The 12519-nt window shown below is 58.3% G+C and overlaps 1 protein-coding gene across 4 annotated transcripts; it reads right to left on the bottom strand.

Annotated features, from left to right (window-relative positions):
- Window positions 1–295: 295 nt before the first annotated feature.
- Window positions 296–11957, bottom strand: Puf60 (poly(U) binding splicing factor 60). 4 transcript variants are annotated; one of them, XM_047558353.1, is made up of 12 exons: window positions 11796–11957; window positions 7891–7974; window positions 5625–5720; window positions 5423–5512; window positions 4504–4554; window positions 2257–2418; window positions 2085–2177; window positions 1726–1939; window positions 1454–1644; window positions 1193–1328; window positions 820–1055; window positions 296–735 (listed from the first exon to the last, which is right to left on the bottom strand). In XM_047558353.1, the coding sequence occupies exons 1-12, from the start codon at window positions 11817–11819 to the stop codon at window positions 436–438; spliced, it is 1677 nt and encodes a 558-aa protein (XP_047414309.1). In that variant the 5' UTR covers window positions 11820–11957; the 3' UTR covers window positions 296–435. The 4 variants fall into 4 exon arrangements, with proteins under 4 accessions (XP_047414309.1, XP_047414296.1, XP_047414316.1 ...); XM_047558340.1 differs by having other exon boundaries at window positions 7891–7971; window positions 11796–11868; XM_047558360.1 differs by lacking the exon at window positions 4504–4554 and having other exon boundaries at window positions 11796–11951.
- Between the last annotated feature and the right edge of the window lie 562 nt (window positions 11958–12519).

Genomic DNA, 12519 nt, shown 5'->3' with positions numbered 1-12519 from the left:
CGGGCCTGGGATCTCTGATCAAGCCTCCCCGAGTAGGCGACGGCGACAATCCCACTCCCGAGGGCCCAGCATAGCAGGGCGCCCAGCCCGCTAGCACTGGCCGGTCCCCAGTCCCCGGAGGCACCCTAGGGCGCGCCTCTCCCACGCCCCTCCCGCCTGCCCCTGAGCAGCAGCATTGGAGATTCCCGCCAAACCATCAGCTCGTTGTCTTGGCACATCGAGGGGGACGCACACCCACCCACCAACCCACCCACCCAGGCTGGGTCATGGGACCATCGGACACAGGACGTTCAGGGCCAGCAGCATCTGCACTTTTATGCACACTACAGGTCGGACTTGGCAGAGCAGAGTGGCTGGTCCAGGGACACCACTGTTATCACTATAAAACCCAGAAGAAACAAGGAGCAAGTGCAAGTCCAGGGAACTGGCCCAAGGTCACGCAGACAGGTCACTGTTATCAAAACGCTCCTGGTCGTATACTTCAGCCACCACCTTGCGGCCAGCGAACCAGCGCCCATTGAGGGCCTGGATGGCCTTGTGAGTCTCTGAGGCCATGGAAAACTCCACAAAAATCTTTACAATTATTTCTGCATCCTCCTCCTCGCCCTGCTTCTCTTGGTAGATGATGACGCGGTTCACAGCACCAAACTTGCCACACTCCTCTGTCACCTCTCCCTCCAGGTCATCATCGATGTCCTTGGGATCTACCATGTTGCGGAGAACCATCACTGTGGACTGTGGGAAGGAGAAAGCTGAGTACTATGGCCTGCCCAGATGTCCCCCCACCACCACATCCCCACCTAGGCCCTGTCCACCCACCTCCTGTTTGCGCAGCAGCTTCTGCATGACCATGTGGCGGGCACTGCTGCCAGAGATGCTCATGTGCTCCTGCTCACTTAGCATCTCTGGCCGTTCAGACTCTGGAAACAGTTCCTCCTCTTCCTTCTCCTTCTTGGGCTCCAAGAGACCAAGTGTTGGAGGACTAGCCAGGATGGGGTTCACCACCCCCACAGAGGGGATGGTGACGGGAATGGGAGGACGGGCCGGGGTCACACCTGCAGCAAAACCAACCAGGTCCAGCAGCCATCCCCACAACCCTCCCTGGGCTCAAATGATTACACTCAGGGCACCTGGAGGCACAGAGCCTGGAAGTGAGGGGCGGGATGAAGAGCCTTGGCCTACTTAGACTCACCTGTGATGACTCCAGGAGCCTGGGCGGCCATGACAGCCTGGGGCAGAGCCCCCAAGGGCTGGGCCAGGGTCAGTGCTGGGGACACCAGTCCAGGTGTTGCTAAGGTACCCAACACCGCTGCTCCAGCCACTGCTTCCTGCAACCCAAAAGGCAACCACACTCAGTCCCCAATCTGGCTACCTCCACCCAAGACCACATCAAGAGTTGGAACCCCAAATGACTGAACACCTATCCACCCCCTGTAACTGCACCAGCCCTCACCTGAGCTGTGATCTTGGCTGTGGCTGCAGCTGCGGCCACAGCAGCAGCAGGCGGAAGGCCTCCTGGGGTGGCAGGTGTTAGCAGGGGCATGGGGGGAGTGACGGCCTTGCCCACCCTCAAGTACTGGCCACCCAGATCAAAGAGGTTCATGGAGGACACGGCATCCTGGGACGACTGGGCTTTCTCGTACTCTGCAGGGCAGGAGTAGTAGTGAGGAGGGCCAGCCCCAGCACCAGGTGGGCCCCCACCTCTCCTCAGCACCCCCAGCTCACCAATGAAGCCATAGCCTTTGTGCTTGCCAGTTGTGGGGTCCCGAGCTAGTGTGCAAGACTTGATCTTGCCAAAGGCCTCAAACACACTCTTGATGTCATCATCCGAGAGGTCTTGATGCACAGAGGCCACATAGATACGATTGAAGGCCCGTGCTTCCTCAGCCAGCTGGTCAATGATGGGCTGGGCCTGCCCTATGTTGCTGGGCCTGCCCACCTGGGAAAGTGAGAGGGACGAAGAAAACCTGTCAGGCCTAGCCACAGCAGACTTCTGTGAGGCTGCTCTACACATCTGGGGGACAGGAAAGAACATTCTGCGTGTTCTTAGCTCAAGGCCCAAAACCCTGCACCTGCTCCCTCACCTTGATGTTCCTGCCTCCCAGCATCACTGAGTTCATCTGCTCTAGGGCCAGCTGCGCAGCTTCTGGGACCTCATACTCCACAAAGGCAAAGCCCTAGATATAGAAAGCCCTGTTAAGCTGGGAGAACCCTGAGGGCAAGCCAGGGCAACTGGGGTAGAGCCAGCCTGCTCACCTTGTGCTTCATGGTGACAGAGTCCCAGGACATGTCAATGCTTTTGATGGGGCCAAAAGGGGCAAACGCCTGGCGAATGGTGTCCTCCCCTAGCTCATAGTAAATGGAGCCCACGTAGACCCGGCACATGATGGCCAGTGCCCGCTGCCGCTGAGCTGCCATCTATAGCAGAACAGAAGGAGAGAGAGCCACTGGCTTGTCAGGGGGCAGCCAAGAGGCTTAGCAGCCCTCTCCCCTCCTGGCCCACCCACCTGCCCCACCAGCTCTGCTGTGGGGAGTGTTCCCCACGCAGCAGCAAGATGCAGGCTTGGCCCCTGAAGTCAGGGCACGGGGGTCAGCAGGACCCCACCCTGAGGAAGGCCAGGCCCAACAGCAGGACACAGACGCACCCCAGCCCGCCCAGGTCCCAGGTAGACTGCAGCTGAAAGCTGACAGGTGGCCAGGAGGCAGGGCTCTGTGCCCTCCCACCAAGCCCACCCCTCCAGTCTGGGGGTCAGGTACCCCGGGCTGGGCTGGGAGATCCTCCCACCTTCCCAGCCAAGTACTGCAACAGAAAAGGGAAGGAGGAGTCATCCAAGCCGGAGGGACTGGCTGGCATGGAGGCCAGAAGAGGGTGACAGAAGACAGGGCAGCCACTGCCCAGAAGAAACCCAGGGGAGGAGTTCAGGAGCCCAGACGGGGGCTCCCTGGAGAGAATGAGGAACAGTCGCTCATGCAGGACCAACTCAGGCAGGGGCTCAGTGCCCTACACTCTTTCCATCCCAATGCCCCCCTCCCCTCTGAAAAGAGCTTCCTGGGGCCTACGCCTGAAGCCACGAGAGCTGGCGTAGGCAAGAGCCATTGGCCTGGTCCCCAGAAGTGTCATGAGGCAGCGGAGAACCCAACTGAAACCTCGGGGCTCCCTGAAGCTGGGGAGCTGGTAAGTCTTGATTTTGAGCTGGGCCATGTGCTGAGGGATCTCCCCAAACCCTCAAGAATGGGGATCTCTCCCCTGCCACCTCACAGGAGTGCCAGGCTGGGAGTTCCCAGAGCCAAGCATGGTGGCCACAGGAAGACACGACCCAGTGCCCTGCCTGAACATGAACGAGGGCTCCCCTTGCCCTCATGAAGGCCCTGGGCAGACACCAGTTTACTCCGTTACATGTCAGCAGGCCTGGTACAGGCCTGGCCCTCACTTAAGAGTCCAGTTGCCCAACACAGGACTCCCCATAGTGGGGCCTACCTTCCCTCAAACTAGGAAGTCCCTGAAAATGTGACTGCTCCCTCCTCAAACTGGGCTCCCCAACAAATAGTCCCCAGGCTTCCGCCTAGATCAAGGTGAAGCCACATCTGTCCCTCTGTCCCTCAGGCAAAGTTCCCCAAGAAAGGGCCATGTCTCCTCTTCAGGGTGGGACTCCTCATCTAAAGGTGGGCAGAGTTCTCTCCCTGACCACACCTCCCATAGCCCAGGTGTCTTCAGAGGGTCAACAGCTGCCTTTCACACTTCCCCGAGTAGATACAGTGTATCTCCTGGACACTGGTAGCTCCTCCAGGAACAGCCCCTCCCAAGTCCTCCAAATGGCCCCCAGAGAAAGGGCCATTATCTCCCCCTCAGGATCCTCCCCAGGATGGTGTCTGGCCTCCGCAGCCTGCCTCTGGGGAAGGGAAAGACTCTGCTTGCTGCAGCCCCACAAGCTACAGTCTCTGCCTCCTCCTCCTTGGCCACATGGCCTCTAGACCTTGCTGACAGCCCAGGCCCATGGCCCAAGTTTTGCCCTTCCCTTTCTCACTCACATTCATCCCCCCACCCCCCACCCCATCCATCCATCCTCCCTCCAGGGTCTGATGGGGCCACAAGTTAGGACCCCTCTCTCCTCAGGGTCTTGATCCCAGCCCAAGAACCCAGGAGCCTGGAGACTGATGGACCTGGTGGCCCACGGGTGCACCCCTGCGTGGGGCAGCAAGGGCACAGACGAGCTGGCACCGGCAGCTACCCTCCCTGGCTGGCTGCCGCGGCTGCCCTCCGCAGTTACCTGGCCGGTTAGTTTTAAGGCGGGCCCTCAGAGCAGATGGAGGCCTCCCCAGGGGCGGTCCCGGGGTGGGTGCCCACACCACTGGCCCCGCCATGCCTGGCGCTCTGCTGTGCTCGTCCAGAGCTGACGGGCAGGGCCGGCCAGGGGAGCAAGGTCCCCAGCAGTGGGCTGCACTGCCCCCCTCTAGCCCTGACTAAGGACATGAGCCCCGGAAGAAGTGAGCATTTCTATTGACCGATTGCAAAGGTGAGAGAGGATCTCCAAAGCCCATTGTCACTGCTGCCATCTGAAAGACAGTAAAGACAGAGTTCAGTCTGTTGGAGCCGAGCAGTCTCCCGCTCGTCAACACCTCACGCAGACAGCGGCAAGGCCCGGAGTCCCCGCCCTGCCAGAGAGGCCCGCCTGCCTTCCCACACTGCGACGGCACCTGCCCAGGGGGGCCTCAGAGCCCCAGGTGCCTGGCCTGCAGACTTTGCAGCAGGACTGGCCAGGGCAGAAGGAAGGGAGGGAGGAGAGGGACGAACGGAGCACGGTAAACAGCCAGGACATCTCCTGGCAGTGTGAATGTCTGAGGGCTGACCTGGGCAGGGGGAGGGCACAAGGCCCAGGAACCTGTTGGCCCCACACAGACAGCACAGCCTCTAGTCTAGAGCATGGCCCAGTGAGGCACCCCTAGACTGTCCCCTGTCCTGGGTCCCAGCCCAGGTGGTCTGGATGGATGCACAAGGATAGGGGTCTGACTATGGGGGTAGGGAGGAACATACCCTACATGCTGCCACCATAGCTGTGCACAGCCTGGGGGATAAGGGTGTAGGGGAGACCCAGAGGGTGAATGGGGTAGAACTACAGAGAAGGAGGAGGGAGGCAGGTGAGAAGGGGCCATAGTGAGCAACAGGCAGAAAAGGCTGGGCCGCTGGTGCCTCAGGGAGGACCGGGGGTCCTGAGAATGAGTCCTTGAGAATCTGAGAATCACAACACCTTTAGGGGGTGGCCACAGGTACAGGAGGAGGAAGAGAAGGAGGAGGAGGAGGAGATGGTGTAGGTGATGGGGAGGGGCAGTGGAGGCCTCCTGGCCCAGCTAGGCAGGACAGCCTCCAACAGAGCCAGCCCCCGAGGCAGTGAAGCTGGGGTGGAAGGAGGGTGGCGGGGCTCACCTGCAGGTTGGTGAGCTGCTGCTGCTGGTGTGCGATGGTCTGCTTCACCAGCACGCTCTTGATGCTCTGCTCCATGGCATACTTCTTGGCCTGCGAGAGACAGCAGTGAGGAGCACTGGGGGGCCCGCCCGCAGGGAGATGGTGTGCCCCCACTGACCCGGCTCGGCAGCCACACCCACAGTCCCAGGAGGAATGTGCTCACCTTCTGGAGGGCCTCCTGCTGCTCAGGCGTCAGGGGAGGCAGCCCCAGCTTGGCGGCTGTGCTCTGTCCATTCTCCATCTTGATGGAATCTGTGCCCTAGAAGGGGGAGCAGGGGAGTCATTTAGCAGCAGGCTAAATCTCCCTCACATGGTCTCAGAAACCTCACCCTCCATCTTCCCAGTCCCTTCCCATGGAGGGACAAGTCCTAGCACAGGCTTGGATACAGGACCCCCTTCTGACTTTGCTGTCCCCATCCCAGGTCTTTCATTCCCAGGACCCAGGGATGGGACACAGACTAAGGCAGGTCGGTAGGTACTCTGGGGCCCTTGAGCCATCCTGGGACAGTTATGGGCCCCAGACCAGGAAAGACTCCTTAGGAGCTACCAGGTGGTAGCAAAGAAGCCAGCCCTTGTTTCCAGTCTGCCCCCACAGCCTCCACCTCACATCCTGAAGGGAAGCCAGGCTGGCTGTTTTCCAGTGTAGGAAGAGTTGGGTCAGGACTGTCAAGGCATTCTGGGACTCCTTACCCCCATGCCATTAGGCACCTTGGCCTCTTAAGATTGCTCTTAGCCCCTGTCATGGACACAGACACAGACACAGCTTTCCTGGAGTTCCAGGGGCCAGCCCAGGATCAAGTACAGACAAAGGGCCTTCCTCCTGACAATGTTCATCCTTGGCCCTACAGACACCTCACAGAGCCTTGGTATTCCCCAGGTCACACAAGCCCTACAAGGGGCTCTAGCCTGCCTCTACCAGACTTCTTCATCTGATGCTCAGTCCCTTGGGAGAAAACAGGAGCAGAGCAGCCCCAGGGAGACAGCGCCCAGCCAGGCAGACCAACAAACCAGGAGGCGCTTGGGCAGGGGTGGGTTCCCAACAGCAGGCTGCAAAACCTAAGCAGATTATGTTTAGGGTTATGTTTACATTCCTTCTGTCAAAGCCATTTCCAAGCTTTTTGCCGGGGGATGCAGCCATCCAAGCAGGGAGAGAAGTCCAGCAGAGTGGGGGTGGGTGGGGGTGAGGGGTGGACAGAGCATGCCTGCCTGCCTACCAACTCAAAAGACCAACACCCTTCCTGGTTTCCAGACACTGCCTTGAGAGGTAGAAAAAGGAAGGAATCCAGGCCAAGAGTGAGGAGCAAAGGCTGGGGACCAAAGGAGGTAGGCAGGGTTCAGCTGACCCAAACTCCAAGACTCCCCTCATGGCCACCTGAGTGCTGGGTTTCCATCCCAGGGTCAAAAGGCAGGAAGCCTAAGAGACCCCTCCCTGAGCAACCAGAGCCCCAAGCAGGCCCCAAGATACATCTAAGTCTGGCAGTGGGTGGGCTGCAGTATGGGTCATACTAGGCCTTTCTCTGCCTCCCAGCTGGCCCCACGCCCATTTCTCCTTAGTGGGAGAGGACCCAAGCCCAAAGTTGGAAGCTAGACCAGGCCGTCACCATGGAAATCAATGCCAGTTCCCCTCGCCCCTAGAAACTTTTCAATCTCCTCTTTGTCTTGGTGAACAAAAGGCCCTTCTCCCACCCACCAATGGCTGCTGGACAGTAGCTGGGGTTGGAGCTTCAGCCCCACAGCTTCCCAGGGTCTAGGCTATACACCACATCCCTGTCCCACCCCCTGAGGGTCCTAGGGGGCCAGGAGGGCCTAGGTCCAAGAGGCTTGCCAGATCCCTCTGGTGACAGGTACTGCCACAGATAGGCACAAAGAACTGATCACCCAGTGACAAACAGAGCCTAGCTCCACTTCCCACAGGACCTGCTCCCATGGGCCAGTGCCTACAGCAGAACCTGCTCTCACCCATCCTGGGCTTGGGGTGCAGAAACGTGGGGCTGAATCCCCACCTTGGTATGTTGTTTTGTTATCTAAATAAAAACAAAACTAAAGTGGAAATCTGTATTTCTTGTCTAAACAAAACATTGTCTTATAACAGCAAGCCTATTCCCTTCTGCATGAAGCTGGCAGCAAAGAGCAAGCACGGTTGAAGTCCAGTCCCCAGTGCCCCTGCCCAGCCAGCCGACTGCCAGGCCTTGCCTGGGATGTGAGGCAGGACAGACCCACAGGAGAGAAGCCAGGCCAGAAGCAGGGTGAGGAGGGGTCAGGAGAGGCTCAGGGCTGGGCCACAGTCTTGCAGCCGATATCTGCTCTGAGGGCCGAGAAGGACCCCTGGGCTCTCCCCACCTGCCCCAGTCAGGCCTCTCTGGTCCCAGGGACGTGCAGGCAGGCGGGCAGGCAGGCGGGCCTGAGGGAGAGGATGCTGAGGTCAGTACCTGTGGAGGTTTCCATTTGTCTCCCGCTGCCACCACTGCCGCCGCCGCCGGCTCGGACCCCCCTCCTTGCTGGCCATTGACCTGCTGCAGGCAGGAAGGAGATGCTGTAACTGAAAGTCACACTCTACCACCCAGGCCCTCTACTCTTCCCAAGTGAACAGCTGAGCTCCCCACAGCTTAGCAAGGAAGACTATTCAAGGGCACAGGAGGGCCCGGCTTCAGCTGGGGCCCTGCATTTCCCAGAACTACCCCCACCTTATACTCTCAGCCACGATCCCACCTGCAACTGCCCAGGTCCTGGCAGAAAGCAGAGCAGCCTGGTGCAGGCCTGAACTGGCAGCAAGTCCCCAGGAAGGGACAGGGAGGAAAAGGTAGGTAGAGAGCAAGTGGTGCTTCTGTCCATGCCAAAGAGAGCTACCCTTTCCTGCCAACAGATGGGCCAGGCTGGAAGACAAGGTGACCAACTGGTGGTCTCTTCCCACCCTCCTCCTGAGGCAACAGCCTGCATACACGTGGACAGCCCTCAGTTCAACATCAGTCCTGGTCCTTCCACAGGCTCTGGTCAAGCCCAGGACTTTTCCCCCAATAGCCATACTGTCCAAGGACAACTGGGAGCTTGGACCCACACCCAAGAGAGTAGCACCTGCCATGTCCTATGGGGGTGGCAAGGGCAAAGACAGGCCTCAAACAGGAGGTGGATGAAATAGGGTGCAAGGACTTGGTAGAAGAGCCCTCACACTTTCTCAGAGGCTGTGCAGCAGGAACAGGGCAGAATGCACTCACCCTGATCCCTGCTCAAAGACAAGACACACAGATATCTAAGGACACGAAGGGATGGCTATGCCCACCCTGGAGCCATGCAGACAGACCCAGAGGCAAGGTGACTCATCCAAGGCACAACGCTCAGGTTCTCAGGCCTCTAAAGGTGGGGCAAGAACAGTCTGGCACACTGGGGAAGCCTAGCCAATGTGCCCCTAAGCTGGGGCCAACCCAGCCCCACACCAGCCTTGCTTGGAGCCACTTCTGATGCTCCACTGCCCAGTTCATTCTCGCTGCTGCTCAGAAACAGCACCCTAGAGAACCAAAGGACAGAGGGCCCGCTGACAGTCCCACCCAGAGCAGAGGTTGTTTCCTCACACCACAGTGAGAATATTCAATGCAGCCCTAGTCATCTGTAAACAGGTGAACTTGAGCACTGTACAACTTCCTGCTCCCCCAAATCACACGAGCCAACATGTGGACCAGGACAATGCTGAGAGCCAGACATAGTTCAGATGAGATTTCCTGGAAAAATTCAGTCCATTGGGGACACTCCACAGGACATCCCACACTATTCACCCCGTTTATGGAAGAATAAAGCTTTTAGTCACATTGAGTCTAGAGTTCTATTCTAACTAGTCACTAGAAGAGCCTGAAAAAACTGTCACTTATCATCATAGTTAGTCACATGCTGTCACCCTCTGGCAATGAAAATGGCATGCTTTGCAGTCACAAGGTTCCCCAGCCACCAGGCAGCAGTACCTTGAGAGACAGAAGTCCCCTCTGAGGGGTGCAAACACCAGTTCTGCCTCTCAACAGCCCAGAACAAACTATTTCCATTAGAGAACAAAGATTTAAGTGACGTGGGACAAATAACATATCTAGGCCTTAGGTTCTCAGCTGTAAAGGGGGAATGGTCTCTTTTGGGGCTGCCATGAAGATTTACTGAATCACCCTGCAATGAAGTACCTTAGGTAGCCAGTCCCTGCACATGGAAAGCAAGACACAGGCTGCGGCAGTTATTATCATTGTTAACAGTATTAGGGTCAGACCTCTAGAGCAGGGCTGGCTAGAGAAAGTTGTGCCATCTGTTCAGATCTCTTCCTATGGAACCAAGTTCCTCACTGGGTGACCAGGCTCAGTGCTGAGCACAACAGGGGAGAGAAAGACAACACTCTGGAGTCTCATGGTCAGTTGCTGGCAGACAATGTGCCACTGGCATCTAAGATGATTTCTGTGGTAAGGAACACTAAGAAAAAATAAACACAAGCTGAAAAGTGACCGTGAAGCATACTAAGCTGTAGCAGCCAAGGAGGGCCTTTGTGAGGTGACATGCAGTCTGTGGCCTTTGAGAGAAGAAGGTGACTGTGTTCACAGGGAGGGGAGAAGAAATCCAAGGGTGATGGGCCCCAACTGGAAGCAGCTCTGGCAGTCAGAGAAGGGAAGAATGGAACAATGAACCAGAGACAATGCAGTGAAGATGAGCCTTGCTGGAAAGGGGCTGCTGACCCGTTTCTGCAACATCAGGCACCAGGAAGTCCAAAGGAGGAGCCTTTTCTGCATCTTCCTGCATCCTTCCCCACCAACTGTATCAGCCAGTTTCAGCAGCTCCATTTGCCCTCCCACAAGACCTGAAGCACCATGACAGTGTCAACAGGCTCTCAATGTCCCCAGCCTGAACAGTGGAGGCTGGGGGTGCAGCTAAGTGGAAGAGTGTGCTTAAAGGTCCTGAGTTCAATCACCTACACCAAAAAAATTCACAATCACACACACACACACACACACAAAAAAAAAAAAAAAAAAAAAAAAAAAAAAAACCTAACACAAGATTAAGAGAACTGTCAGGCTTCCAGAGCTTTCGATGGCAACCAACACACCACCGAAAACCCCAGTTTAAGGGTCACACTGCCCACATCCACCTCAACAAGGACACCACCTGTCTTGCACTGCCATAACAGAGTTGACACCCAGCTCATCTGGCAGTCCCCCTGAGTTCAGATGAGCCATCCACTCTTACACCTTCCCAGGTATCTCATCCTTGTCTCAGAGCATCCCTCTTCTTCACTATTAACTTGCGCTGCTACCCGAAGACAGGCATCAAGTCCTTAATTCTCTGGCTTCATTTGTTCATATGGCTTCAAGAAACAGCAGGTATTGCAGAAAGTTATCCGTGTAAGGTTCACACACTGGGCTGTCCCTCACACGCTGGGGCATCTTGAAATTTTCTGCCTCAGTGAGGCAGAATCCAACTAGCAGCTCAGAGCCTGGCAATGGCAGCCCATGTGCACTCCCTGATCTTATGGATACGACCAAGTTGCCTTCTCAAACAGACCCTGCCCCATCCCTCCGGGTGTGGGCTGGGGGAGGGCAGCAGATAATAAAGGGGTGAAGTGCAGAGGGAAAGGGTCCAGGGGAGAACGGCTTAAGCTAAGTGGGAAGAAAGATGAGCTGCGGTGTCGGTGCTGTGCACAGGGGTTCTCCCTCCATGCTAACACTCCCAGCATCCTCCTGCCCTTCCTGCCCGCGGAGGTGGGCACTGAGCAGAGCAGGGAGGGCTCCTCCTGAGCGCCCACGCACCCTGAGCACCGCTCCCTCGGTCGCCCAGCACCAGACACCGGGTGGTGAGCGGTCACTGGTAGCCACCAGACTGCGACGGAGGCAGTGACTGCCTCGGTCTGGTTCCTCAATGTGCTCCAAAGACTCCCACAGAGCTCGGAACAGAGCAACTGCTCAGAGGACGAGTGATGAGGGAGGACGTCCTCCTGCAGAGCTTCCCTGCAGAGCACGGGCGGAAGCCGAGGCCCGCCCTCCCGCTCCACCAAGCTCGGGCCCACTCGCGCAGGCGGGAAGCGCACGCCGGGACCGCGGGTGCCCTGCGCGTCCGCGTCCCAAGGCGGCTGCCCGGCCGGCCCACCCGACAGCGCCGCCGGAAGCTGGAGTCCACGGGCCGGAAGCTGCGGCCGCGGCCCGCCACCGGCGCGCGCCCGCCCCGCCCCGCCCCCGCCCCGCGCGCCCCACGGCCGCAGGGGCTCCGTACGGGGCCTGGGGAGAACGCCGCGTCCCCGGGGGTCCTCCGCGCACCCGCCAGGCCGAAGGCCCGCTCCCAACAGTCGAGGGCCGCCCGCGGCCGCGGGGGGCTCACTTACGAGAGCTATGGTCGCCGTCGCCATCTTGCGTCCGTCGCGGCCGCCGCGCGCGCCACACGCTCCCGCTTCTTGCGCAGTCTCGCGCGATCTGGGCTCCGGCCCAGGAACTCTCGCGATAACGACCTTGTGCCAGCGACGTGGAGGGAGGAACGCGCTTCCGGGAGGGGTGGAACAGTTAACGCCCCGAGAGGGGAGGGGCGGGGCGCGCTGGAGGACTCGGCTGGGAGGGCGGTCCTCGTCCCGCTGCGTGCGGGTTCGCCCGCAGCTCCGCCACTCACGCACTCCTCTGCTGCTTCACAGGCTCAGCCAGGCGTCGGCTTGCTCTCCCTGAGGAGGCAGGGAGAAGAGCAGCTGTCCCCTTCCGGGGCGTGGACAGCTGTCACCGGTGACTACAGGACCACACTTCGTACTAATTTTGAGAAGCATCTTTTGCATTGTAGCATCTTCGAAATCAGGAGTCTCTATTTAATTGTTGACATGTTTCCCCTACTAGTGTTCGTACAAAAGTAGTGCCTCTTAAAATGGGTGCTTTGCTTCCTAGACCGGGCGGTGTGCACAGAGATCCCAGTAGGCCCTGAGCTGTGTTTAAAGGCGCCAAGGTGTCCATCTGTGCTGTGGGAAGAGCTGCCCTGACATTTGCCATGGGCTGTACTCAGTCCCAAGACCTCAACTCAGTAGTCTACCTGGAAGAAACCACATCTGTAAGTTCTAAGGCAACAAAGTG

This window comes from Sciurus carolinensis, chromosome 1 (genome assembly GCF_902686445.1).
Source record: "Sciurus carolinensis chromosome 1, mSciCar1.2, whole genome shotgun sequence".
NCBI classification, from domain to species: Eukaryota; Metazoa; Chordata; class Mammalia; order Rodentia; family Sciuridae; genus Sciurus; species Sciurus carolinensis.
The sequence above is the reverse complement of the archived record's forward strand: the minus strand, read 5'-3'. Positions and strand labels throughout refer to the sequence as shown.

Bases quoted from the DNA above. Each gene is read 5' to 3' on its own strand.
- Puf60 (XM_047558353.1), bottom strand. From the start codon at position 11,819: ATGGCGACGGCGACCATAGCTCTC. The intron at 5,721-7,890 runs GTACTGACCTCA...TCCCCCTTCTAG, and splicing joins ACAAATGGAAACCTCCACAG to GGCACAGATTCCATCAAGAT. The intron at 4,555-5,422 runs GTGAGCCCCGCC...ACTGTCTTTCAG, and splicing joins AGCAGCTCACCAACCTGCAG to ATGGCAGCAGTGACAATGGG.